Genomic DNA, 26,992 nt, shown 5'->3' with positions numbered 1-26,992 from the left:
CCGGAGGGGGGGAGCGGGGGACCGGCTCCGTCTCGGCCCGCAGGACCTGCCGTCCCGGGGCGCGGGGCCGGGGCGCGGGGCGCGGGGCCCGGGGCCGGGGCGGCGCTCAGGCCTGGGGCGTCCCGGGGCCGCGTCCGGGGCAGGGCGCGCGGGGCCGCCTACCTTTCTGTGACAGCCGGAGGCGCGGGTGCGCGGCGCCGGTCGCGTGTCCTCCCGGCCGCGGCTGCAGGAGGTGCCCGCACAGGAGCCAGGTGAGCAGGCTGGCGGCCCGGGCCATGCCGCGGGCGGGGTGCGGGGTGCGCGGGGGGTGCGGGCGGTGCACGGGGGTGCGGGGGTGCAGGGGGCGCACGGGGGGCGCAGGGGGCGCGGGGGTGCGGGGCGCGGGCGCGGTCAGCAGGGGGCACGGCCGCCCCGGGCCACGCGCCAGGCCGGGCTGCGCGGCGCAGAGCCCCCGGGCTGCGGGCGGCCGGGCGGCGGCGGGGGGCGGGGGGCCATGGGGGGCTGCCGGCCGCGTCCCGTCCGCGCGGCCCCGGGCTCGCTGCTCCTCGAGTCGCTCGCGCAAGCGCTTCCCTCGGAACCGGCCCCGGAGCACACGCGCTGCCCTCCGCGGGGCTGGGCGCCCACGGCCCGCCGCTCCCCACCTGCCCCCGCCGAGCGGCGCCCGGAAGGGCCGTGCCCCGGGCGCGGGGGGCGGGGAGGGGGGCGCGGGGAGGGGCGGGGAGGGGGGCGCGGGGAGGGGCGGGGAGGGGCGGGGGCGCACCCGCGAACTTCAGGCGGGGCCCACGGGGGCCCGGGGGTGGTGGGCGCGGGGGGCGGGGACGCGGGGGGCGGGGAGGGGCGGGGCGGGGGCGCGGGGGGCGTGCGCACCCGCGAAGTTCAGGCGGGGCCGAGCCCACGTGCGCCGCGCGGGGGGCCCGGGGGGGGGGGGACGCGGGGGGCGGACGCGGGGGCCCGGGGCGGGGCGGGCTTTGAAACGCTCACTCCCCAGGATTAGCCCTTGAATTCATTTTAGTCCTTTTTAAATCATTCACTTTACCTAAATGCAGTCTAAATCATCCATTTGTCACCATCCAGCACCCAAGTTGATTTTTTGCAGTTTCCACGGAAATCGTATTTTTTTTCGCCTTGATGACCTTTAGGAAAAAAAATACATCTTAGAAATGCTATTTTCACCTCTTGGAAGAAAACTACGTTTCAAGAGCCTGAAAAAAAAATTCACCTGTGATTGTTTCATAAATGTGTTAGTGCTAAAAAATTATTCTACTTAGGCAAGTCCTTCAAACCAATTAAAAGCAAATGCTTCTTCCTTTTTTTTTTTTTTTTTTTTTTTTTTAGCAAGTCATAAATTTCAGCCCCAGTTTAAGAATACATTTTGAAGTGATTTCCTCCTAGGTAAGGTACCAACGGAAAAGTGGAGGGTCTCTATGTGACAGATCCAGGGAAAGCGGGTATAGGAAGATTCGGGATGTGAAATTCTCCTGCTGTGCACTCTCGAATTTATTTTCCAAGACACTATGTTTGTGTAAATAAGCTTAACACAGTAGGTCAACTTTACAATCTACTTTCAATCAATCTCAAAAACTAAACCAAACACTCTGTAGCCCGTTGGCATGGAAATGAATGGCACTATTTTAAGTTACCAATAAACTGGAATAGGTATTTGATTTGATGGTTGGGAGCTAAATGGCAAACAAATGATTTCAGCTATAACTTTCCTTATTGTTTTTAAATGATACTGTTAAGGCCACTTCTTGAGAAGTATGTGTTTAAAATCATATGATTATAATGAGAAGATAATGCAGGTTACACTGATATTTTGCATTATATATAAGCAAATGTAGAGCCAGGCATTATCTACCCATTTTCCTAGGCATGATATGCTCTATTACAAGCAGAGTATATTTTAGTAAAATGTAAATGTCACTGGATATTATAAATAATTAGATTTCCAAGGGCTACAAAAGATAACAAACTCTAAACATTATTTAACAGTAGAGTAACATGAAGTATTTAGACACTTTTAACCTGGGGTGGTCTCTGTAGGCACTTGCATATTTTAAAAGCCAGTCTGATGAGCTACAGACCTAAAGGTAGCTCCAAGTGTGATATGCTGTACCTTTGGAATCCTCTTTGACTCTCTTTCAGAATTGAAGTAACTAGAAAGTAAATAGCAGCTTTTATATGTGTTATCTAATGGTAGGATTCCAGGAAAAGTAAATGTAGCGCATATAACTTTTATTACAAATATATGGCTCGTCTCAAACAACTGAAATTCCACTTAAGATTGTGCAGTGCCTGTTCTAACTCTAGTAGGGACATGAGGTCGTGTAAGACGTTACAGCCATTTTATTAGGATACGAAATTCATACCATTAATGTCTATGAGACAATAAATGTCACGCATGTCAGTTACGTACGTACAAGCCACATAGTGAGATTCATCTTCAGTGTTACGTGTCACCCGTCAGGTCAGGTTAGCGCACGGTGACGGATACACCAGATTAATGAGCTCCTCTGGTTTCTCAAAATGTGCTTTGGTTTATCCTTCGGTCAGCAACCTCACTGCTCACCCCTTTAGCTCCTCTGTATGTCCTCCTATCTTCCTCTCTAGTGTATGATCTAAAGATGAGGCCGAAAGGAAAAAACAAAATTATTAAAAATTCTGAACATCCATAAATGACCATAGTGTCAGCTGCCCCCATGTGTTTTTAGCCACTATCAATGGAATAAAGAGCCTCGGACACCAAAATCAGTCATTTGCATCATGAAATAAAATCACAAGAACCCTCAGGAGCAGGGTCACCACATAATTTATCATACAAACAAGACAGGTTTTAAGAGTAAATCACATGCAAACCAAGAACATCATGACAAGTCACTCTTCCTGGAAGAGATTTCTAGGTACCCTTGGGAAACATGGCAACAGAAAAAAAAAAAAATTAAATAACAAGACTGACCTGCCACCAGTGCTGAATGAATAGCTTCAGTGAACTGAAGAGCTTTGGGACTAGCAACAGTATCTGTTGGTGCTATTAGCTTTAATTTGAGAGGAGCTAAACTGCCAGTTTGAATAGCATTAGACAACATGGAAAGCCAGGTAAGAAGGGAAATGGCAATTCTTTATTTTTTAAAAAAACATTTCTTTCTTTTAAAGAGAAAAGAAAAAGAGAGAGTTCACACAAGTGGGGAGAGGGGCAGAGAGAGAGAGTGAATCTTCCAGCAGACTCCTCACTGAGCTAGGACCCCAACCCAGAGGCCTGTCTCACCACCCATGAGATCACAACCTGAGCCAAAGCAGAGCCAGACGCTTAACCAGCCAAACAGAGCCAGCCACCCACCCAGGCACTATGGGAAATGCCAATTCTGAAGGTATTGCTTGCCAGGCCCAGTGTTTCATTCCCAAACCTTAACCCTTTGTTGCTAGGGTCACACCGTAGTGGTGAGGGGGAAGGGAGAGGGTGGGGGAAACGGAGTACTCATCAGAATTTCCAGGCTCCCACTTGGTGGCTCCTGTCACTGGTTCTCCACTTAATAGCAGAAGAGCAACTGGCCTCTGAAATAATCCTTCCCAGTATGTGGTCCCAGACACTCTGCTGCTCAATCACACAGGGTATTTGCTAAAAGAACACATTCCTGGGCCCCACCTGATAGTCCCAGCTTGCCTAAAGTTGTACATACTAAAATTTGACTTTTACAATGGTTCCTTTAGGTCAGTGTTGTTAAAACATTAGACATCTGTTCGCTGCTCTCATCATTTTTTTTTATCACAATCGCATAGTGTTTGCAATTAAAATTTAGCTTAAACTCATATAAAATGAAATCATTACCTCATGGGCTTGATATGCTGCCTATGTTTTTCAAACACACGTGAAACCTAACAAAATTTGTAAAAGTTTGTCTCTGCACAGCTTCAAGTTATCTCACGTACTATGGGAGGCAGTACTAATGCCCCCAGGCAATATCCCTTCTTTCTTTCCTTCCTACCCAGGGAAGATAGGAGGTGTATGCGAGAGAGAGTGGGTTTCCCAACCCCTTGGCACTTACGTGAAGCCATTTGGCAACTTGTGACCGCCAAGTAAATGTGCTACATCTGCGCTGAGGCAGTGGGATGCTCCGGATGCAATTCTTCTGTCTCCTTTTTTTTTTTTTTTTTTTTTTTTTGCAGGAAAGGAGAAGATCTTACACTGAAACGGTGAAACTGTAAGACAGAAGCATCTTGGATTATTGAATCATCACACTGGGGACAGCTGCCCTGGAAGCTTCCCCAGGCCCGCAGCAGTCTTCACGTGAACAGGGACCAAAGCTGTGTCCTCTGTGTGGCCTCCACAGCAGGGCACAGCCTCTAGATGCACAAACTGCACCTCCTGCGCTCTGGGAAATGTGTCTGGGACAAACATGGCATCAGTGAGGCACTGCTACTCCTTTCCTTGCTCTCTGCCACGAAGGTTTACCTTAGCAGGACTTAACTAATATATGGGGCGCCTGGGGGGCTCAGCGCTTGAGCATCAGCCTTTGGCTCAGGTCGTGACCCCGGGGTCCTGGGATCGAGTCCCACATCGGGCTCCCCACCTGTTTCTCCCTCTGCCTGTCTCTGCCTCTTCTCTGTCTTTCATGAATAAATAAATAAAACCCTTGAAAAAAAATAAAAAGAACTTACTAATATATCCAGTAAGAGATGTGGATACCGCAGGCTAAGAAATAAAGTAAATCCCTATGGCCCTCTTAGATAAAATAGGATATGCCCTTAGCTTTTCCAACTGAACTCTGTACACAAAAGTGATGTCATAAGCAGTATTTATAGGTGAACAGTCAGTACTAAGGTTTAAGAACATTATGATTAAAACCATTAATACATCAAAGTATCACAACAGCAATGATGATGATCCTTTTAGGAACTAAAGGTAAATTTTCTCTCGGGTGGTCATGGCATTTCAGGTTCACTAATCCTCCTTCTACTCTTGCTAACCCTGCTATCTGGAGCATCTCAAATGTCCCACTGATACGGCCTGCCACGGCTGCAGCTGCTGCCATCATTACTACTGGCTTTTACGGGCCAACGTTGCTGATGCATTTGCTGGTTGGTCAGTGCAGATACCTTATGCTGCAGACCCTGCGAGAGTCCCAGAAGTCTGAATTGGCTGTTTCCTACATTCTGTGATTCAAGTCGATGAGAAAAAATGGACAACCAAATTATTTTTGTATGTTGTCAAGAATAGTCCAAAGAGTCCATCCCATCAATAAGACCCATCCGGGACCCATTGCAGTCACTTCCTGGAAGAGGTTTGGTTGATGTCATTCTCATGTCATCATTTAGATCGCTAACAATTCAATGGAGTGGCTTTTCTTTTTTGCTATTTTGACCAGGTATTCTAAAACAAGACAAAACAACTTCAAAATTTAAACAAAAATTATATTTTATAAAATTTCGAATTCCTTGTTTCTGACTTACTCTAATTTTGTTTTAAGCCCTTGACCATGAAGAAAAGCAGTAAACACATGGCAAGTCAAGTATCAGCTTTAACTGATTTTAATCAAAGTGTAGTGATGGCTCTCATGTGCTCTTTATGGCAAAATAAAATTATTGTGCATTAACTTGAAAATATTTAATTTGTAGGTCCTGAGAGGTTTCCCTATAGTCCTCCTTATGAGTTATGGAGAATTCCTAAAAAAAGCAGAGCTCGCTCCAACCAGTTGCTATAAAAAATGTAATAGAAACTTCCTTAAAAAAAAAAAAAGAAACTTCCTTAATATATTGTAATTTATTGATTTATGTCTGTTGGAATGAATATTTGTGAGTTATTGGCGCCAATGTTGAATTGTTAGTAATGTATGACTAGTGTCTGCAACATCTAACACTGCACTTCAAACTGATTCCATCAATGGAATTAAAATAATAATAAAATGTAATGTAATGATAATGTTAATTTATTGTTTCCCATATATGCTAGGCACCTTGTAAGGCACATTCCTATAAAATCCAGTTGAACCCAAATAATAGCCCCGTGCAATAGATACCGTTTTTATTGTCATTTACCTGTAAGAAAAATCTGGGACTAGATGCCAAATAAGTTGCTGAGGTGGAACACTGATAAGTGACAGAACCACCATTTTATTTTATTTTATTTCATTTTATTTTTTTTAACATTTTATTTATTTATTCATGAGAAACACAGAGAGAGAAAGAGAGAGGCAGAGTCACAGGCAGAGGGAGAAGCAGGCTCCATGCAGGGAGCCCGATGTGGGACTCAATCCCTGGGTCTCCAGGATCACGCCCTGGGCCGAAGGAGGTGCTAAACCACTGAGCCACCTGGGCTGCCCTATTCATTTAAAGATTGTATTTATTGGGGCAGCCTGTGTATCTGTGTCTCTCATGAATAAATAAATGAATCCTTAAAAAGAGATAAAATAAAGACTCAAGGTAGTTGGTGCTTCAGTGGACAACAGCCTCTGGGACTGAACCTGCCAGATAAAGCCTTCCGTCTGAGGTTGTGGCAGGTAGCAGAGCACACTTTCATTCCACTTCAGGTTACAGTGTCCAGCTGCCCAAGTTTTAGCGACCTGTTTAGTTGACTAGATCTTGCCTCTGCAGGCTGTTAGCTTTGTCTTCTTACCTTGGTAATCAGGAATACTCTGGAGCTAAACACGGTGGGCCAAATTATTAAAGAATAAATCTGTAAAGGACCTAAACAGTTTTTTTCTAATAATCTTTATTCTATAATGAAAAATACAGTAGTAGTACAATAAAAAATTGTTTTTAAAAAATTGTCAAGTAATAGTTATTCATATTGGTGGAAATATATTTACATATATGTGCATTCCCACACACATATTTCTAGTAACAGTTACAGGAGACGAACAACGTTTCCAAGAAAGGATTTAAGGGTAATAAATCACTTATGAATGGTGGCTGATGTTTATATGATTTTGTCCAAAAGAGTCCAACATTTTCAAACAACATTACCACTAATGTACCTAAACCAAAGACAACACTTTATACTCAGTCCACCTAAGAAATGGACTCAGTATGAGACCAATAATAAGTGCCATAAACTACTTAAAGAAGTTATCCCTCCACTGGCATCTTTAATCTCATTCTAGAATTTAAGACTACTTACACTTTTTGTCTTCCAGGCAAGAAGTGATCTAATTTTTTTAAGGTCAGTTTCTGGACTATTTACTTTTTTTTCAAAAAGGAGGAAACTGGCGGGGGGGGGAGGGGGGTCCTGAGTGGCTCAGTGGTTGAGCATCCGCTTTCCACTCAGGTCATGATCCCGGGGTCCTGAGATCAAGTTCTGCATCAGGCTCCCTGGAGGGAGCCTGCTTCTCCCTCTGCCTGTGTCTCTCATGAATAAATAATTAAATTTTTGAAAAAAAAAAAAAAAGGAGAAAAGGGAAAGAAGTCACGAGGAAAGTGATAATAGCAGTTCAATATAGTTTTCAAAAATATTTTCTTTATTTCAAGTCTTGAGCCCACTTTCATTTTCTCTGCACTCTGCATTGGTTTTAAACTACCACTGCTAAAGCCAGAACCAAACCAGTTGGCATGGAGTAATTTTTTGAGTAAATATTCAAATGTGTGAAAAAAGTTATAAAATGCACTCTATATGGCTTGAGATATTTAGAGACACCAAATCAATTTCTGTCAATTATTTGAATAATTTCTTTAGTCGTTCACTTTGTCTTGGCTCAATGATCAATGTGTAAGCCTAAAGTGAAGAAAACAGTTGTGTCCCATTATGAAAGAAAAGGAAGGAATTAGATAAAGCCAGTGCAATTATCCATTAGTCAGCCGGCAAGAAATTGAGCAAAAAGGCCAAATATTTTATAATATTTTATAGTATCTTCCATTGTCACACAGTTGGCAAATGGATATAAAGTATATCACATAAAGCTGCCATCAACTCAATGATTATACCTGTTTCACATTAAAATAAATGGAAACAAAACACTACCTTTAAAGTTGGGAAGAATATGACAGAAAATCAAAATATTCAAAATAAATCAGATTTTGGCTATGAACGCGAATTTTAGAGTTCAAAGGAATCACAATGACGGAAGAAAAAAACCTGGCAGAAATCCTACGAAGTCTCTTTTCCAAGGGTTTCCTTTCCTCAACACTATTCCAAATAACCATCTACGGAAGAGAGAAAACAATTCATAGATAAAAAGAAAAAGTGCTGTTGGACCCATTGGTGAGTTCCCAAGGATGAAACAAGAATCTCTAAACTCATTATTTCATGTCAGCTTTTATTTAGCTTCGCTGTAATTTCCACAAATGACCTGGCAAAATTATTGCGGTGCACAAGCCAAATTTTACATAGGGCAAAATTTCAGGTATGGTGCCTTTTTAGTTGAATCAGGTGTTTCATTACCGTGATTATTTTTGATGGTCAGTATGAGTGGTTATTTTGCATTACCAGGTAGTTTAGGCTTGGTATCTCCCAGGACATAACGCTAGCACCATGTGGAGGCCAAGACTGGAACTACACGTTTTCATATGTAAACGAAACTCCTTTACAAACCTGTTCCTTCTCACCATGGGTTTCCTATTACAAAACAAAGAATGTGCTTTATCCGATGATGTGGCCACTTTATGTAGCCACTTTTCATGACTGATAAAATGGGTCTTGCCAGTTAAGGGAAAATACTTTAAATGTTCTTGGAGAACATTTAAGAACATTAACACTTCTGTTCAGAAAATATTTATGAAAAGGCTTTAAATTTTCAAGAGATGACCGTAAACATATGAGAAACAAAGCTAATAAATAGGAAAATATGTCTTGTTAAAACATGTTGATTCAAATTTAGCAAACTCAGTTAAAAAGGTGATAGTTTGTAGAATTCTAACCATACCTGATTTTATGATTATGCATCTCATACCTAAAGCATCTCTAACATTACAATAACTATGGGAGAGGAATATAATTGCATATAACTATCTTTTCTTTATATAATCCTTTGTGTATAATAGGTAATAAATTATACAAAGATATTAACAGAAAGTATCAACTCTTTTAAACTCCAACCTCACTATACTTGTGGACCAAAACAAAGAAAGGAACAAACAAACCAATCTGTCTTTCACTGGAGATCTAAACGGAAAGCATATTTCTAATTATATTAGATACGACTAAGAAATTAGAATGTTTCCAAGGATAAATTAGTGTATATGCATATAGCTATGCCTAAAATTAATTATGCCAAAAGTTAATTGCAGGAGAATTTTAATAAAATCGTTTAATGATCTGAAGATGGATCACCTATCATTATAAGGAGAGGTAAAGGGATCCCTGGGTGGCGCAGCGGTTTGGCGCCTGCCTTTGGCCCAGGGCGCGATCCTGCAGACCCGGGATCGAATCCCACATCGGGCTCCCGGTGCATGGAGCCTGCTTCTCCCTCTGCCTGTGTCTCTGCCTCTCTCTCTCTCACTGCGTGCCTATCATTAAAAAAAAAAAAAAAAAAAAAAAAACAATAAGGAGAGGTAAAAAAGTGGATTCACAGTTCAAATGAAATTTTAATAGCTAAGCAGGAAAAGCTAATTGGTACATTGTGTTCTTATAATAAGTCTAATAAGCTTTATCCAGGACTAAAATATAAGAAACAACAACGTGTTGCAAATAGAAATGAAAAGTGAATTAGAGACTCCTTGAGTGATATAAGTTTAAACATAAAAAGTCTTTACCAATTATTTTCAATCGAGTAATTTTTACAGCATTAAGAACCTGACCTATCTGGGGTGGCTGGGTGGCTCAGTCAGTTAACATCCAACTCTTGGTTTTGGCTTGGGTCACGGTCTCAGATTGTGAAACTGAGCCCACTTTGGGCTCCTCGCTGGGTGTGGAGTCTACTTGGGGTGCTTCCCCCTTTTTTTCCCTCCACCTCTGCTCCTCCTTCATCTTTCATTCTCTCTCTCAAATAAATAAAATATTTTTAAATTAAGGACGTGACATACCATCTATTTCTTCCTGATTACCTGATTAAAAATTATGCTAATTTGTTTAAATTCCCAGAATGTTGCTTTTAACTACAACAGTATTAATATCTATATAATAAGAGAATAATGCAAATAAAATTTTCCCCATTCTGAATAAGCACTCAGGTAAACTAAATGTTTTTTTTCTAGAATTTTCTGTTATTTGTATTTATTCAGTTCATAATTCCTTACATAAATTTAATTGATGTACTATAGGATTAAATAATTTCTCTATAAGAAATAGTGAAAGTGATTTATAAGGGAAAGGAGGCGAACTGAGTGGGAAAAATTAGAGAGGGAGACAAACCATGAGAGATACCTAACTCTGGGAAACAAAGAGTTGCAGAAGGGCAGGTGGGAGGGGGGATGGGGTGACTGAGTGATGGGCACTGAGGAGGGCACTTGATGGGATGGGCACCGGGTATTATACTATATGATGGCAAATTGAATTTAAATTTCAAAAAAAGAATTAAATCATTCCTCTCTATTGGATAATCTCCAATCTTATAAAAAATGTAATAACATTTCCCATCATAATTTTCTTTAAATTTTTTTAAGGATTTTATTTATTTATTTATGAGAGAAACAGAGAGAGAGAGAGAGAGAGAGAGAGAGAGAGGCAGAGACATAGGCAGAGGGAGCAGGCTCCATGCAGGAAGCCTGAGGTGGGACTCGATCCTGGGTCCCCAGGATCACACCCTGGGTTGAAGAAGCACTAAACCGCTGAGCTTCCCGGGCTGCCCACATTTCTCATCATAAAAATAAATCTCCCCCACCATCACTTACTTTCTAGCTAGAGAACAATTTCTGAGTTCCAATTTATAATTAAATTTTGTCAAAATATTGTCTATACTCTATCTTTAATCTGTTCACCTTATTTTCTCTTGAATCCACTGCATATGTTAGAATTAGGCTTTGTTGCAGGTAGAAAACCCAAAATGACAGTGGTTTAAATATGACAAATCTGACTTCTCTTATAAACATAGTCCATATGCAAGACTGCATAGCAGCACAATGAGCTAATAATGAATAACTAACATGAACACTTTTGATCTTATTGCTTATCCATCCCAATGGGTGGCCTCCATCTCAGAGTCCAGGGTCCAGCCAACACATCCTTTTTGCAGCCAAAGGATACTTGCATTTAAGGATACTTTCTAGAAACCCTCAAATTCTTATCTCTAAATTTTTGAGTTCCACAGGATTTGGACTTACCACCTCATCTCTTCTCTATCTATATTCACCTCCTGTGGTAGTGTGCAATTTATGGATTTGGCCAAACTGAACTACCTTTCCCAGAATTCCCTTTCTTATCTCTTTCCAGTTGGGTGGGGTCAAACAGGTAATTCCTGGGAGATTTTAAGGGTGGAAAAAAAAAAAAAAAAACGGCAATCATTTTGTAACACACATATTGACTTTATTTGCATTTGTAGCTACTCCCAACTTCCCAGGAAACTCCTTCAGCTTTCCTGTCTCCTAGGTCAAGTGTATGTGTTTCTCTTCACAACTAAGGGGCTTGGCTTCTCCTGGAACCCACATCATGAAGGTCAGAAGCACCAAGAGCTGACATTGAGTTCAGTCTGTCTTTGCTCCATTCAAGTTCTTAGTTGTGGGTTCCCAGCTTGTTGTTCTCTCCCCAACCCCCACTCTACACCCTTCCTCTCTCTGCCTGCCCCATGCACTTCAAAATCTAGCATCGGGCATAAAGACCTCAGCTTTACCTATTGACAAGCTTCCACAAATGTGTAGTTAAATCCCTGTAACAAATCTGCATATATCTCCTAAAAGTTCTACTTTTTCCGTTGAACCCCTTTCCAGTACACACTCTACTACCTCATCTAAGACCAGGGCTTTCCATAAAATCTGTGTACTGAGGATCCCAAATTCATATCCAAAAACTCAACCCCCTCACTATCCTCAAACAGATTTGGATATTGACTGGCCTTCTAGATATGTCCACTGGATGATTAATAAACATATTCAAAACAGAACTTCTGATTTCTGACTTGCTCTTTGCCCCCTTCAATCTATAAATCTACTACCCCATCTCAGCAAATGGAACTGTCTAGCTATCTTCCCACCAATGCCTTTCCAAGCCATAGCAATTAGAATAAAATCAAATTCTGAGTGGGCTATGAGGTTCTTCTTGATCGGGGCCCTGCTATGTCTTCTATCTTAGCTACCGTTCCTCTCTCACCCCACTCGAACCACATGGACTATTTTGACTGCTCTCAGCCTGACTGAGCACACTCCCATTTCAGAGCCTTTGCACCTGCTACTTCCTCTCTGTATAAAGCTTTTCCCTCAAAAAGCCAAGTCATGTATCATAATAACTCTACATTTTTATTACATGTCAAAAAGTTAAAAAGATGTAATTACTAAGAAATTAAACATTAAACATAATGTTAAACACCAATGTCTTATATTTCAAGCATCTACAAATATCTATTGTGATGTGATGTTTTTACTTGGAACAATTTTTTTTCAGACCAGTATTTAGGGTATTTAGGGTAAAAAGGCATATTTTGAATTCTGCTTTAATCTTATGTAACTGGGTGCCCTTAATTACCTTTTTCCGAGCATTATTTTCTAGCATATGTAATGGAGACAAATATAATGAATGCACTTAAATAGAATAAGTATTTCAAAATTGATACAATTATATTAAAAGATTTAATATAAAAAAGTTCTAGAATTTTCTATATTAACATTAGCATGTTAAAATACTTAAATAAGTTCTATTTCAATTTGGGGGGTATGAAAAGATTAGCATGAAGTTCTCTAAATACATTGGTTTTTCTTAAAAATTGCTACCATTCGAACAATAGGTTAAAATTTTTTTTCCTCTTAAGAACTATCTCTTACTAGGTATTTCTGGAGCTAATATTACAAAAAGGATAATTGATTTTTCAAGATTTAAATAACTTGGCTCTTGTGTCATTCCTAATGTTCTATATATTCAGAGGCATTGCTGTAGATATGGGATGCCTCCTGTGTATTGTGGAAGAGATGCAGGTAGTAGGCAACCCAATACCTTTCCATTCCCATTAATGAAATGAATGAGACCTTTGCAGAAAGACAATCTAGCCTCTCAGAATAAAAGAGAGCTAATATCCTACAATCAATATAGGAATAGTCTTTAACACGTTTTCAACAAGGTCAGAATTTAAAGGAGTATAAAATGCTTTTGAAAACTATGCTAATTAAATCTGCAGAGCAAAATATTTTACAAAATCTATGCCTTAGAGTAATTTCTTTTATTTGAGGGATTTGTTTCTTTATAAAAAATAGATTTACCAGGAGATTTTTAAAAAATATCTATTATCTATACATTGGGATAATGATATTTATTTTTGATAATGTGTCTACTCTTAGCTTATGGGGCATAACTGTTAAAAGCTTGGGCTCAATGTACTCATTTACTCATTATTGAAGAATGAAAGAACAAATGAGTAAAAGGAAATATACCAGATACTTCAAGTTAAAATTAGGTAAAATTTTATTATTAGCAGAAATAGCTGATTAAATATAAAGACTTTCAGGGGTGATGGATATGCTCACTATCTTGATTTATAGTGATGGTTTCATGAGTATATGTGTACGTGTCAAAAGTTATCATCAAATTATACGTCTTAAATATGTTTGTTTTGTTGTTCACCAATTATACCTTAATATAGCACTTTTAATGATAGTGAAAATAGTAGGCATTAATTTTTGAATTCATAACTTTTTTTAGAATATATCCATTCAAGAAAAACCTAGTATAGAGGAAATTTCCAAAAATAAAAACATCTTAAATATTCATGCTGTGTGCTAAATATAAGTAAGTTCATCACTTAAGACTTTTTGGCACTAACATGCACTCCTGATATAATGAAGATTTTGTCTACAAATAAACTTTTGTTCCTTTCAGCAGTTATCAAGACCTTGTTTTGTTGAGAATAGAGCTTCAAAGTTCATATTCTCCTCCCCACAAAAGGACACTATGAGTTTCTCACCACCCTGGTCTAGGAGAGGCGAGACAGCAGCCACAGAGCGTGTCATGTTCAATACTCCTCCTTCTCAAAGGCAAGTACTCCTCTTAAAAAAAAAAACTGTAATTTTGGAGCTTAAATCTTTTGAACTAACCACTCTCCTACCACCTCTTAATTATCTCCAATCTTTCATCAAAGACTATGGCACCTATCTTGTGTGTTCTAAATGATTTCAGTATTCAAATAATAGATTTGTCCAACAACACTTTCAATTCCTTGACCTTCTAATCAACAATAATTAGCTTCTCTCTAGGTTTCAATCTCATGGATACAGTCTGGACATTTTTAGTATAAATTCCCTCTATTTCCAAAAGCATTAATTCTGTAACCAACCTCTGAGCAAAACTCCTCTACCACAAGTCTAATTTCTCACTCCTTTGATTTCTAATCCTCCTAAGCCTTCCATTTCTATCTCAGGGACCAGACAGCAAGTATTTCAGGTTTTGTAGGCAGACGCTCTTTGTCACAACCAGTCAGCTCTGCCATCATAGTGCAAAAACACCTGTAGACAATATGTAAACAAATGGGCATGGCTGTGTTCCAAACCTAAAACTTATTTTTGTATCCTGAAGCTTGAATTTCTTACAGTTTTTATATGTCTCAAAAATATAAATTTTGAACATTTATATATACATAATGAAATATATATTCAAACATTTGAAATACAAATTTAAAACATTTAACAATGTGAAAAACTTTTTTTTTTTTTTTTTTTTTTTTAGCCTCAAGCTTTACAAAAACAGGAGCAGACTTGGGCTGTGGTTTGAAGTATGCAACCCCCGCTATACATCACATCAGGACCTTTAGGTTACTTGCCTTTTGACATTATTCATCAGCCCTCTTCTGTCTTTACTTCCTTCTTTTTTTTTTTTTTAAGATTTTATTCATTCATGAGAGACAGAGAGAGAGGCAGAGACCCAGGTCGAGGTAGAAGCAGGCCCCCTGCGGGGAGCCCGACGCAGGACTGGATCCCGGGACCCGGGGTCAAGCCCTGGGCCGGAGGCGGCGCTCAACCGCTGGGCCCCCGGGCTGCCCGGGCTTCGGCTTCTTACGGGGTGTCCCTGAAGGCGGTGCCCAGTACCGGAAGAGCCCCTGGACTCTCAGCATTTGGGTTTCGAGAAGGTCGGCAGCTTCCTGGAGGTGAGCAAGGGAGAGTGCGCCAGCACGGTGCGCAGGGGCCCGGCAGCGCTGTGAACCTGCGGGGTCCTCCTGGGGCGCCCACCTCCCACGCGGGGGGGTCCTCCCGGGGCGCCCACGTCCCACGCGCGAGCCGGGGGTCCTCCCGGGGCGCCCACGTCCCACGCGTGGGGGGTCTTCCCGGGGCGCCCACCTCCCACACGCGGGGGGTCCTTCCGGGGCACACACATCCCACGCGAGGGGGGTCTTCCCGGGGTGCCCACGTCCCACGCGTGGGGGGTCCTCCCGGGGCGCACACATCCCACGCGCGGGGGGTCCTCCCGGGGCGCCCACCTCCCACACTCAGGGGGTCCTCCCGGGCGCCCACGTCCCACGCGCGGGGGGTCCTCCCGGGCGCCCACGTCCGCGCTGGCCCGCTGGCCCCGCCTTTGCAGTACTCCGGGGAGACGCACTTTGCACTTCGCGGGCTTGCCCGGCGCTTACAGCGAGCTCCCGGAGGGAGCGGAATACAGGAGGTCGTCTTAGGACCGCATAAGCTCACAAACAGCGTGGCCCTGGTCACTGTGGCCATTTTTCTGACGCTTTGAGCGGGTCCCGTGCCGCCTGCTGGAGGGGCGGTTGGCCGCTGAGCGCCCGCGGGCCGACTGGGCTGGGACTAACGTTACATCCGACCTAAAGATTGGCTGTTTTCGTGAATAAAATGAGACTTTATAAAAAATGACTCTTTTAGGAAAGCACTCCTGAATGCACCTTGAATACCACTGTGTAGAGTGCTAGCCTCACCTAGCTAACGGCGGCATCTTTTATTACGGAATAGGTTTCCAGAAGGCAATTCGCAAAAATTGCTCAGAAGGAATCCCACGAATAGCTTTATATTAAGTAACAAATGATATACACGTGCGCGTGCACGCAAACACACGTGCTCTGTCTCTTCACAAATTCAGGACATTTAAAGAAAGCTTTGGGGGATCCCTGGGTGGCTCAGTGGTTTGGTGCCTGCCTTCGGCCCAGGGCGCGATCCTGGAGTCCGGGGGTCGAGTCCCGCGTCGGGCTCCCGGCAAGGAGCCTGCTTCTCCCTCCTCCTGTGTCTCTGCCTCTTTCTCTCTCTCTCTGTGTCTATCATAAATAAAAATAAATAAATAAATCTTAAAGAAAAAAAGAAAGCTTTGGAGAAATGCTTATCCCTAGTTAGATCAAAACAAATGCTTATGATTTGTTAATCTTGTAAAATAATTACATGTTTGGAATTTAGACAATTTAAAAATGATTACATTTAACCCATCTACTTTGTTTTTTTTTTTTCATCTCTATATTGGCAGACGAAAAGTTACTTTTCTAATAATAAGAGACATGGGCGTAATATTTTTTTACTCATAACAGTAGGTGAGGGAATGTCAGAATTGTAGAGGGTACAGTTTCTTGCAAGAGGGCCAAGACAACTTCAAAATTTACTTTGGTGGTTTGTATCTGACATATTCTTTGGCATAACATTACTGTGAAGATTTGTGTTATTTTCAAGCAGAAGGAACCATCCTATTCAACTTTGTTTATTTTCATGCAAGCAGGATATAATGAACATCTTAGCAGCAGCTCAGGAACTCCTGATTGTCTTGAATTACGATTACAGTGGGTCTGAACGTGCTCTAGGTGTGTAGAAGCTCTATTTTGTATTTCAGGAACATGTCCAGAAGAATTAAAACTTTTCAAACACCTTACAGCTAGTTTTAAAAATGCTTTTCTAAATATCCATTAACTTTACAATGAATACACCCAGGTGTCTCCCCTTCGTATATAAATGTAGCCACTCTCCCTGAAGTGCTTCTTCAAATGATGCCCTTATTCATATCTTGAAATCTATAATTAGGTATGCCTGCAGCCACTCTTTTTTTAGGTTTAGTGTGTTAAACTAAGTAGTCATTACTCATTCTCTGAACTTTCACTTATCCTTACTGTGTTTTCCACCGGTCTGTCAAGATAACAAGGCCTCATAAAATGTGACACAGCCTTGTGTTTGAATTTTAGGTTGCCGTGTAAAATCATGTTTTTGGAAGTTCCTTTAGTAACACCTAAAAAGCTTATGAAATAAGATTGGGTGGGAAAATCAGAATATAATGTATGTAAAGTCATATATGTATGTATACAAAAATATCTTCCTAATAGTTTAACAGTGTCTCACTCTGAAGACAGTTGTTTCCACAATTTAAAATTTCTCCGTTATAATTCCCAACATATTTCATAGGCATGTATTATGTATATAATAAAGGACATTTTCTTCTCCTTTAGAATTGTCTTATTTTAATGGCTTTTATTATTGTCTTCAATATGATTTGCAGGTGTTTGAGGCCAGATCCATCTATTTGCAATTCTACATTTTGCCTCTCAAACCTTTTATTACTTCTACATTAAAAAAAATTTTTTTTTCACCTTATGGAAGATTACAGTGCTGCAGAATAGAGGTCATCAAATTATACCCCACAGGCTAAGGCAACGTGTGATTTTTAAAATAGTTTAAACTAGCTCTGGTGAATTATTGTTAAGTATTGGCTCTACACCATGGGAGTGGCAAGGAGGCTAAGCCTCCCTTTCTCGGTTGTGATAGAGGCACAAAGTAGGCCATTGTGTTGGAAGAGCTTTCCCAGGGAGGAACTAAGGGGTTACAAACTCTGCCGTGGGGAGTGCTCTCTGTTTGGATTCTCCTCTCTTTCTAAATTGCTTCCTTTTCCCCTAGGCTGGTATGGTGAGGATGAGTTTGTGATTACCTCTTCTTGGGAGGTCCCTTTGTCCCTGTAAGAGTGAGCAGAACCAGGGAAAGGAGGCCTGGGGTGGCCAGTTTATAGCCACCCTTCTCTAAGCCTTACTGGAAAATATTCCTTTACTCGGGTCAATAATGCTCACCCCTTGTTGATAGGGAAGGATGCTCTGAGGAACAAAAGTGGGGAAAAGGCCCGCAGGACTAATTGCAGTTCAGACCTTAAATAGAAGGATAGTAGAAGTCCCGCGGGATTCTGGGTTCACAGCCTGGTAACAAGCACAAACAGACGCAGAAGCTTACACCTGCATTTACACGACAGTTGTATTCTTAGAAAGTCTGGTATATTTAAAATATACTTGTGTGTTTATATGTAAAACCATGAGACTCTAGATTCAGAAAGTCATAAATACGTATTTTGGTTCTGTGAATGGTAAGCAGGACGTCGGAGCCTGTGGGCGATCTGCCCCGGGGCGTCCTGGGGGCGCGGGGTGCCCCTGCGGCCGGACCTTGGCCAGAGCGCAGAGGCACAGGAGCGGCGGCCAAGCTGCGCCCACAGGCTTTCCGGGGCCTGGGACCCCTGCTAGCAGGACACCCCGCTCCCAAGCGGGCACGCGTCACGGCGACCTCGGAGGCTCAGGTCCTGCGGCTGCTGCGCTCCGGCCCCACCCGCTGCTCTGGGACCGCGGAGGGGCCCCGGGCTGAGGCGGCCCCGGGAGCGCCGCGCCCACGCCCCGCGCCGCCCAACCCCGGGGAAAGGAGCAGCCGCCGGGGACCCCCGCGCCCCGCGCCTCCGCGCGACCCCAATGGGCCGGGGCCGGGGGGGGGGGAGGGGGCGGGGGTCTGTGCACCTGCTGTGGACAGTCACGCAGGCTTTCCTCTGTGGACAAGCACGGGGTGGCCACGGTTCCCTGACTCGGGGCCCCCGAGCTGGCTCCTGGCATGACGCAGCGGGGACAGGAGCAAACCCCACGGGACCTGTCGGCAGCTTGGACGTCGCCGGCGGGTGCATATCCCCAGCCTCGAGGAAAGAGCCCCAGCCCTGTGGACAGGGCCCCAGCCTCAGGGATAAGGCCCCGGCCTCAGGGACAGGGCCCCAGCCCCGTGAACAAGGTCCCAGCCTCAGGGGCAGGGCCCCAGCCCCGTGGACAGGGCCCCGACCTCAGGGACAGGGCCCCAGCCCCGTGAACAAGGTCCCAGACTCAGGGACAGGGCCCCGGCCTCAGGGACAGGGCCCCAGCCCCGTGAACAAGGTCCCAGACTCAGGGACAGGGCCCCGGCCTCAGGGACAGGGCCCCAGCCCCGTGAACAAGGTCCCAGCCTCAGGCACAGGGCCCCGGCCTCAGGGACAGGGCCCCAGCCCCGTGAACAAGGTCCCAGCCTCAGGGACAGGGCCCCGGCATCAGGGACAGGGCCCCAGCCTCACGGATAGGGCCCCGACCTCAGGGACAGGGCCCCAGCACCGTGAACAAGGCCCCAGCCTCAGGGACAGGGCCCCGGCATCAGGGACAGGGCCCCAGCCTCAGGGACAGGGCCCCAGCCTCAGGGACAGGGCCCCAGCCTCAGGGATAAGGCCCCGGCCTCAGGAGGATCCCCAAGCTCAGGGAGCCCCTCGGAGAAGACTTCTTAGGGCGGCCTCAAGGCCGCGGCGCCCCTGGCACCAGCCCCTGGCACCAGCCCCTGGCAGAAGGACGGGGCGCGCTCCTCCAGGCCAGCCAGCAGTTAGCTCTCGCAGCAGATGAAGCAGCAGAACCCAGAGAGGACGGGATGGCACCAACATGAGACACGAAGTGGGACAGCTGACCCAGCCACAGGGGCATGCAGTCCAGCCAGGGCCCTCCTGCCCGACCCCAGCTGGGGGCCTTCTGGGGTTTGGTGGTTTTCTCCCATTGGACTTCCCGAGAGAGAAAATGGACAATAAATGGGACCCGGATGTTAAGAAAAATTAATAAAAAATAAGTGACTGTTGTTATATATCATTCTGTGCAAGTCATTTCAGGCATTTTTGTTAAGTTCTCAGTCTTCTGAGAACTTCTTTACCTATCTCGCGCTCAGCTCGGTGAACAGCTGATTTTCTTCATTCATTCCCTCAACATCTACCAAGCGAAGGTCTGTGCCTAGTACAGTGATTAGCATTTCCTTAATCCGGTTTAGTTTTTAAATCAGAACAGGATTATCTGATTACATTATTTATGAGACTGAAAATTGAGCCCCTTTTTCCTTAATAAGTATGTACTAATTTTATAAATCTATCAATATTGTGTTACAGTTTATTTCTACTAATTCTATGAAAGTTATCAATTTCATGCATCTAAAACTCTTATACATACACAGAAAAAAACATTCACCTACAACTGGTATCTGGTCTTATTCCTTTTTCATTTTAAGTAGGTTTCTCTTTGAAGATCTGGTTTAAATTTCAGTAAAACATGAGACACCTGAATGAGTAGCATAAGAAACTGATTATAATGCTCTCCTTTATAGAATATTATATTTTCTGGGAAATAAGCCAGAGTCTGATCTAACTCATCTCTAGCACTTTTAGCTTTAAACAGTTTACCACATACTACCTTGCAAAACCTTCTGCAAACAGAACTAAAATATTTTTTCCAAAATAAATTTATTTCCATGTGAATATATTGACGAACAATCCTATACAGCTCCGTTAGACGAATTTTAGTTCCTTTTGTCCCTAAAGTCCTAGATTGTGACCAGTGACTTTTTGTAAAGTTGCCTTTCTTACAATGTTTGATGTTTCTCCTCTTTTCTTTTTCCTCCAGGTTAGAATGTGCTGTTAAATCAAAAGAGTCCCGGTACAAGAGTGGTTTCTAAATGGAGAGCTGGAGTAACTTTTTCCTTTTTGTAATTTAGGATTGGGCTCCCAGGTGGGTTCACAAGTCTAAAAACAGAGCAGAATTTATTTTTTGCTTCTCTAAGGCAGAAGTCCCTTCAACAGTTTCAAAAGCGCTGTGAATGACCACCTTTGACAACCTAGAAGCCAAGGAAGTGCTCACGGCTCTGAAAATGGAAACAGCTGGACTGGTTATGTGGTAGTGATGCAGCCTGACTCCCAACCCACACCCAGATGAGGAAAGCAAACCTTGGGGCTGTCAGGGAGCCCTGGAACCTGGAATGCCCTGTGGGACTCGTCATTGCGTCTGCACTGGCCTGGGTTTCAGGGACGATTTTTAGTTCTTTCATATTTTCCTTACAGTTCCCTATCCTTTTCATCATAATTTATAGGATTATTTACCTTTCTGAGAAATAGTGCTGAGTGTTGAGTAATTGCAGAATACATGAAGATATCCCCAGTACACACGGGACATGAGACAACGCCAGGGAAAATACTACCCCTTCCGTACCTCTCTTCAGTCTGGAGTCTGGAGGAGTCCAGATATTCCTGGAGTTCCCAGAGGCAATAGCACGTCTCATCTATCACACTGGCAAGCAGATTTCATGAGATGCGGCACTCAGGTAGGTAGCACTTACCTGCCCACCTAACACATTTTAATAAAAGCACTGGGGAACCATGACCAGTGTTTACTCTGGCTGGGAACTCTGGAAAACACTACTTGCCCGATCTCCATTAATGTATTACAACTACTCTGGGAAGTGGATATTGTTATTTTCTCTCTGGTCATGCAGATGGTAATAAGTGCAGCCAAAAAGTGAACACAATATTCCAGAGGCTAAGCACTTACTAATTATGATGGCTAAACATGGGTTTTTTAAATTTTTATTATAAATTTTTATTATAAAAATTATGATGGTTTTTTTTCTGAATAAATAAGCTTTAAGAAACAAGATGCATAATCACCGTAGAAGAGTCATACAAGAGTGTGTTAAGTAAAACCTATAGTCAAGCACTGCTCTAGTTAAAAAATCAACAGTAAATAAAATAGACAAATGACCTAATGGAGCTTTCTGAAGGGAAAAAGACAAAAGATAGAATAAATAAATAAACAGATTGCATTGTGGTAGATAGTAAAGGCAATAGGAGGGGAAATCAAGAAAGGATAGTAGGTTATGGAGATGTTAAAATTTAAATCCTATGGTCAGTAAGGATTTCCTGAGAAGGTGATAATTAAAGATAATTAAAGACTTGAAGGAGGTAAGTAAATAAGCCCTTCTCCAACCTCAGTCCCACCTAACCTCCAGGGGAAATAGCAGTCTAGGCCAAAAGAATGAGTTGAAACTCCTTGAGGCACGTGGGAGCATCATGCTATAGGGCTGATCCGGGAAGAGCCAGGAGACCTGGCCACCAGGTGGGGGGCAGGCTATAGTGGAGCCCAGGAGAGCGCACAATGGGAGATGGGACCTGAGCGACAATGAGGCAAGGAAGGGGAAGCTACTCTATCATGAGAGAAGCTGTAGCATTTGAAGCAGAGGAGGGACATAATCTATGTTTTTAAAGGGATTACTCTGGCTTTTATATTGAGAATTGACTGGAGGCATGAGAGGGAGGAGTGGTCAAACTGAAATTGCTTTTAGGAGATTTCAGGAACAAGATCAAGTTCGCTTGGCCTAGAGAGATAGTATTGAAGGTGCAGAGAAATGATCTGGATTTTGGACATACTTTATAAGTGGAACGGATGGGGTTTGCTTATCAACTGAATATGGGGTATGTGGTAAATAGGTAAGTCAGACCTGAGCATCTGGAAGAGTTGAGATTTATTAACCCAAATGTAGAAAGTGGTGGACATCACAAGGTTAGGTGTCTTCTTAAACAAATATGATAAAAAAAGACAATCAAGTTGAAAGAACGTGCAGAATGATCAGAATGATTAACTGATAGGATGTAATTAGGCTAAGTAAGAAGGATAAAACAAAAGTGAGCTGGGAGGGACAGTGCAGAGATGGTAGGTACAAGGACTGGAGGCCCTCAAAAGGTGGCATCACTTCTACAGGAGACTAATGGGATCAATGTCAACTATGGCTCCCTCGGGTCAAAAATCAGTTAGAACATGCCCTAGCCAGAGACCCTCCTTACTGGAGACCATGGGACTCCCACATATTCAATTCCCATCTTAGCATGAGATAACCTAAATGCCTTGAAATGGTTTAGGACTGAATGGCTTTCTAATTTTCTAAAAATTAAAGTTTCTAACACTTAACATTTGAGTACTTAAAATATTTGGCTGGACTAAAATGATTATACACATTAGCAGTCCAAACACATGTTCCAGGACAGAAGTCCGTGCATGATACAAGGATTAAAAACGAAATAAGATGTATTAGTAAAGAGACTTGAAGATTCATTATTAGTTCCTCTCCTTACTTCTGAAATGGATGGAACACACCTTCAAAATTTAAAATCTTAATATTAATCTATTAATCTAATATTGGCAAACTCTTATGAAGCCATTTTACAAATTCGTACAAAGTAGATTATGATAAAGTTACATTTTCTTAATGTATTTTATTAAAGTAGAAGGCTATCATTAGTTGCAATTTGGTCATACAAATAATTATACTATTCTTAGTTGTCTCATGAGTAAATGGGCCATTGCCAGCATACATAAAAATTCTATATGATAGATTGCCCACACTTTGAGATTTGCCATGATTCCTTGTGAAGTTGGGAAAATACCTGGTGCTATCATTCTCCAGGAAGGGGACTTCATTATTTGTAAACATCTGCCTGTTCCGTTCCCAAGCTTTTGAGGAAACACAAGTTTTCATTGCAAAAAGGTGGGTGACTCCCAAAATTTTTTTTACACAATTAATCACAAAATAGAATTTGTATGGCCAGTAAATACTTTTAATTTAATTTAATTTAATTTAATTTAATTTAATTTAATTTAATTTATTTTTTTAAGATTTTATTCATTTATTCATAAGAGACACAGAGAGAGAGAAAGAGAGAGAGAGAGAGAGAGAGAGAGAGGCAGAGACACAGGCAGAGGGAGAAGCAGGCTCCATGCAGGGAGCCCGACATGGGACTCCATCCCGGGTCTCCAGGACCAGGCCCTGGGCTGAAGGCAGCGCTAGACCTGCTGAGCCACTCAGGGATCCCAGTAAATACTTTTAAGACAATCATAGTTATTTATTATCCACTAATATTTTAGTCCTTTATTCTCTTATTTTCAAAATTATTTCACTTGCCATCATCCTACCATCTTAGCAATGATGGAAGCAAGTTGGAATAGCAGTGCATCTTCTCTATGTTGTGGCCATCTGTCTGGTTACATAGTTTCTAGAAATATTTCTCTATAAATTAGAGGTTACTCGTGTAAGTTGTTATAGTACTTAAAAATTTTTAATAAGGTATGGAAGAATTTTAATCTTTTTTATTATAAAGACTAATGCAACATTTTATGTTAACAGAAATAATGTTATCTTGGAGGGATGAGGGAGTGGAATTGTTACCTCCAGATATACTCAAATTTGAGAAGCCTTAGAGCTCACCTTCCCAAAATAAGACCTTCCCAACCCATTGAAATATTACCATTATGTCATTTCTTTTTTTTTTAATTTTTATTTATTTATGATAGTCACAGAGAGAGAGAGAGAGAGAGGCAGAGACATAGGCAGAGGGAGAAGCAGGCTCCATGCACCGGGAGCCTGACGTGGGATTCGATCCTGGGTCTCCAGGATCTCGCCCTGGGCCAAAGGCAGGCGCCAAACCGCTGCACCACCTAGGGATCCCCATTATGTCATTTCTATTATGTGTTCAAAAACCTGTACGATAAAATCTGCATGTTACTTTTGAGGTTTAAGATAATTGACTCAAAAGTTATTTTACATTATCTAATCAAAATACAGAAAAATCATGGAGAGAATAAGCATTGATCAGACATGGTTGCTGGACAACATGAGAAGAAAAAGATACTGAGGAATCAGATCAGCCTAAGAGAGATGGGTTCAGGGGAGATGACAAAGGGACAGTATGCTGGAACTTTGCCTCTATTAGTGGAAATACTCATTTAGGAAAAGAAAAGAAAGACAACTTTTCCACTTTAACAATTATCCACAGACCAACACTTAGTAGTATGCTTTTGATGAAAATATCCTTTTCATTACATAATTAAGACCTTGTTTCTATTTTTTATTTTCTGAGAAAAGCAAAACAATTATATAATATCTACAATAGTAGAAGTATAAGTAGAAATTCAATAATTTGTATTTCTGGGACAATGTAAGTGTTTTTTTTTTTTTTTTTTTTTTTAATCCAGGAAAAAATACTTTTCTAAGCAAGAAGAACACCATACAGGTTTAATTTTATGAATCAGGAATGCAGTGTAAAGGCCAAGAAACTTCTATAAACTATGTATAAAAATGTTATTTCAGAGTTATTATTATATTATCTTCAAAAAAAAGGTTTAAGATGGGCAAGAAAATACATATTTCAGATGGGAGGAGTTCCTTGTGCCTAAATAAGATACTTAGAACATATATTTATCTATACTATTGTATCATATTCCAAAACTATTGTATTGCCATTCTTTAGAAGACATCCTAACTTAATAAGTGAAAAATTTATATCTAGCTTTTAAACAAATCTATTATATCTCCATCAGGGTCAATTGTTCAAGAAAAGACTTGTTTACTGATGCAGGAAAACGTGCACACTTATACAGACACATTTACTGTGTATGTTAACCCTTAAGAATAGCAGTGATGATGATGATGATGATGATGATGATGATGGAGATGGAGTAGAGATTGTTCTACACAGTCTCCATGTGTTTACTCATCATACAAACTTTGAGATAGGTTATATTACACTCATTTTAGAGGTAAAGAATGCAAGACAGAGGGATGTCAAGTAACTTGCTAAAGACTGCCTACTGAGTAAGACCCTAAACCGATGTCCACATGTGCTATGAATGCACGGTAAAGGCACCAACATGGTTAGATGCCTCAGAGAGTCTATTTTCAAAAAATATCTCAAAATTGTTGATTGGTTCTTCATACTAGCTCCGAGATGGAGTGGTAAAAGTCAGAGTTTAGTTGGCATGAACTGGAAGCCAGAAAGTGAAGATGTTTATTTCAATAAAGTGACAGATAATAGTAAATTTTATTGATTGCTAAGGGTATCAATCCCTGCTGGGAAAGAAGTGGGGAATGGCATAGGGAGTAAGACCTTTCTTAAACTTAAAAGATAAGTAGGAACTTTCTAAAAGATGAAAGGCTGGAGGCAGGGGCAAAGAAATGAGATGAGTGAAGAAGGCAGGAGGAGGTTCAGAGTAGAAGGGGAAGTGGGAGGGATGAGGCTGGGGATTTAGGAAAAGGTAAGATTAAGGAGGCCTTGGATGATGTGCCAAAAACTTCAGCTTTATCCCTCTTGAAATGGGAGGCTTTTGATGAGCTGAAGCAGAGGTACAATATGTTTGTATTTGTGTTTGACATAAGTCACTTTGGCAGCTTTGAGGAGATAACATTTGTGGAGGGGAAATTTGAGATTAGAGGATTGCTGCAATGATCCAGACAAAAAAGAGTATATGATTTTTAGGAGATTGGCAATATATAGTGATTGGGAAAAGGGAACATATGTATAAACATGGAAGAGGTCAAATCAGTGGGTCTTGGTCATTATTTGGAGATTAGTAAATAAGGAGGAGTCATCGCCTGGTTTTCTTGCCTGGTTTGTGGAGTGCTTGTTGGAACCAAAAATAAGATAGAAAACACAGCAGTAAATACAAAAATGTTACATTAAATTCTGGACAAGTTGAATATGAAGTTCCTGTAGGAGATTCCACAGAGACGTAAGGCAGAAAATGGGATGTGTGAGAATAGGTCAGGCAGTGATGCGCTAGAGAGTGTTGTTTGGCAGTAACCAGCCTATGGATTCCAGTTAAAACCTCAGATTAGAGTTGTGAGACTGGATGTGAATATTCAGCAAGAGAAAATTCAAGAACAGAAGTTGGCTGAGGAAATAAATCAAGAGAACAGTAACACTTCACTGTCTGGCAGGGGAAAAAAGAGCCGGGGAGGAATAAAGAAACGATAAACCCGAGATCTAGTGTACAAGATCCAAAGGAGGAGAGAAAAAATATCAAGAAGGGACAGGTGTCTCACTTTAAAGACAAACTCTAAGCACTAGCCCCTTCGGTCTGGCAATCAGGGGAGTAACTGGTGTGCTTCATGGTGCCATCAC

General features: G+C 42.2%; 1 protein-coding gene and 1 long non-coding RNA gene across 3 annotated transcripts in view; one reads left to right on the top strand and one right to left on the bottom strand.

Moving 5' to 3' along the window:
* Window positions 1-321, bottom strand: part of SEMA3E (semaphorin 3E) — a 236,695-nt gene extending 236,374 nt beyond the window's left edge. For both annotated transcript variants that reach the window (XM_072791345.1, XM_072791348.1), the window contains exon 1: window positions 163-321. In XM_072791345.1, coding sequence (XP_072647446.1) covers window positions 163-277 — 115 coding nt within the window. In that variant the 5' untranslated portion in view covers window positions 278-321. The remainder of the gene's footprint in view (window positions 1-162) is intronic.
* LOC140613004 (uncharacterized) lies at window positions 115-6,762 on the top strand. Its single transcript, XR_012014123.1, has 3 exons — window positions 115-251; window positions 3,154-3,368; window positions 4,165-6,762. It is a non-coding gene; the product is annotated as an uncharacterized lncRNA (long non-coding RNA).
* Window positions 6,763-26,992: the final 20,230 nt, after the last annotated feature.

The sequence above is a fragment of the Canis lupus genome, chromosome 21 (assembly GCF_048164855.1).
Source record: "Canis lupus baileyi chromosome 21, mCanLup2.hap1, whole genome shotgun sequence".
Lineage (NCBI taxonomy): Eukaryota > Metazoa > Chordata > Mammalia > Carnivora > Canidae > Canis > Canis lupus.
This window is presented reverse-complemented; position numbering and strand designations above follow the sequence as displayed.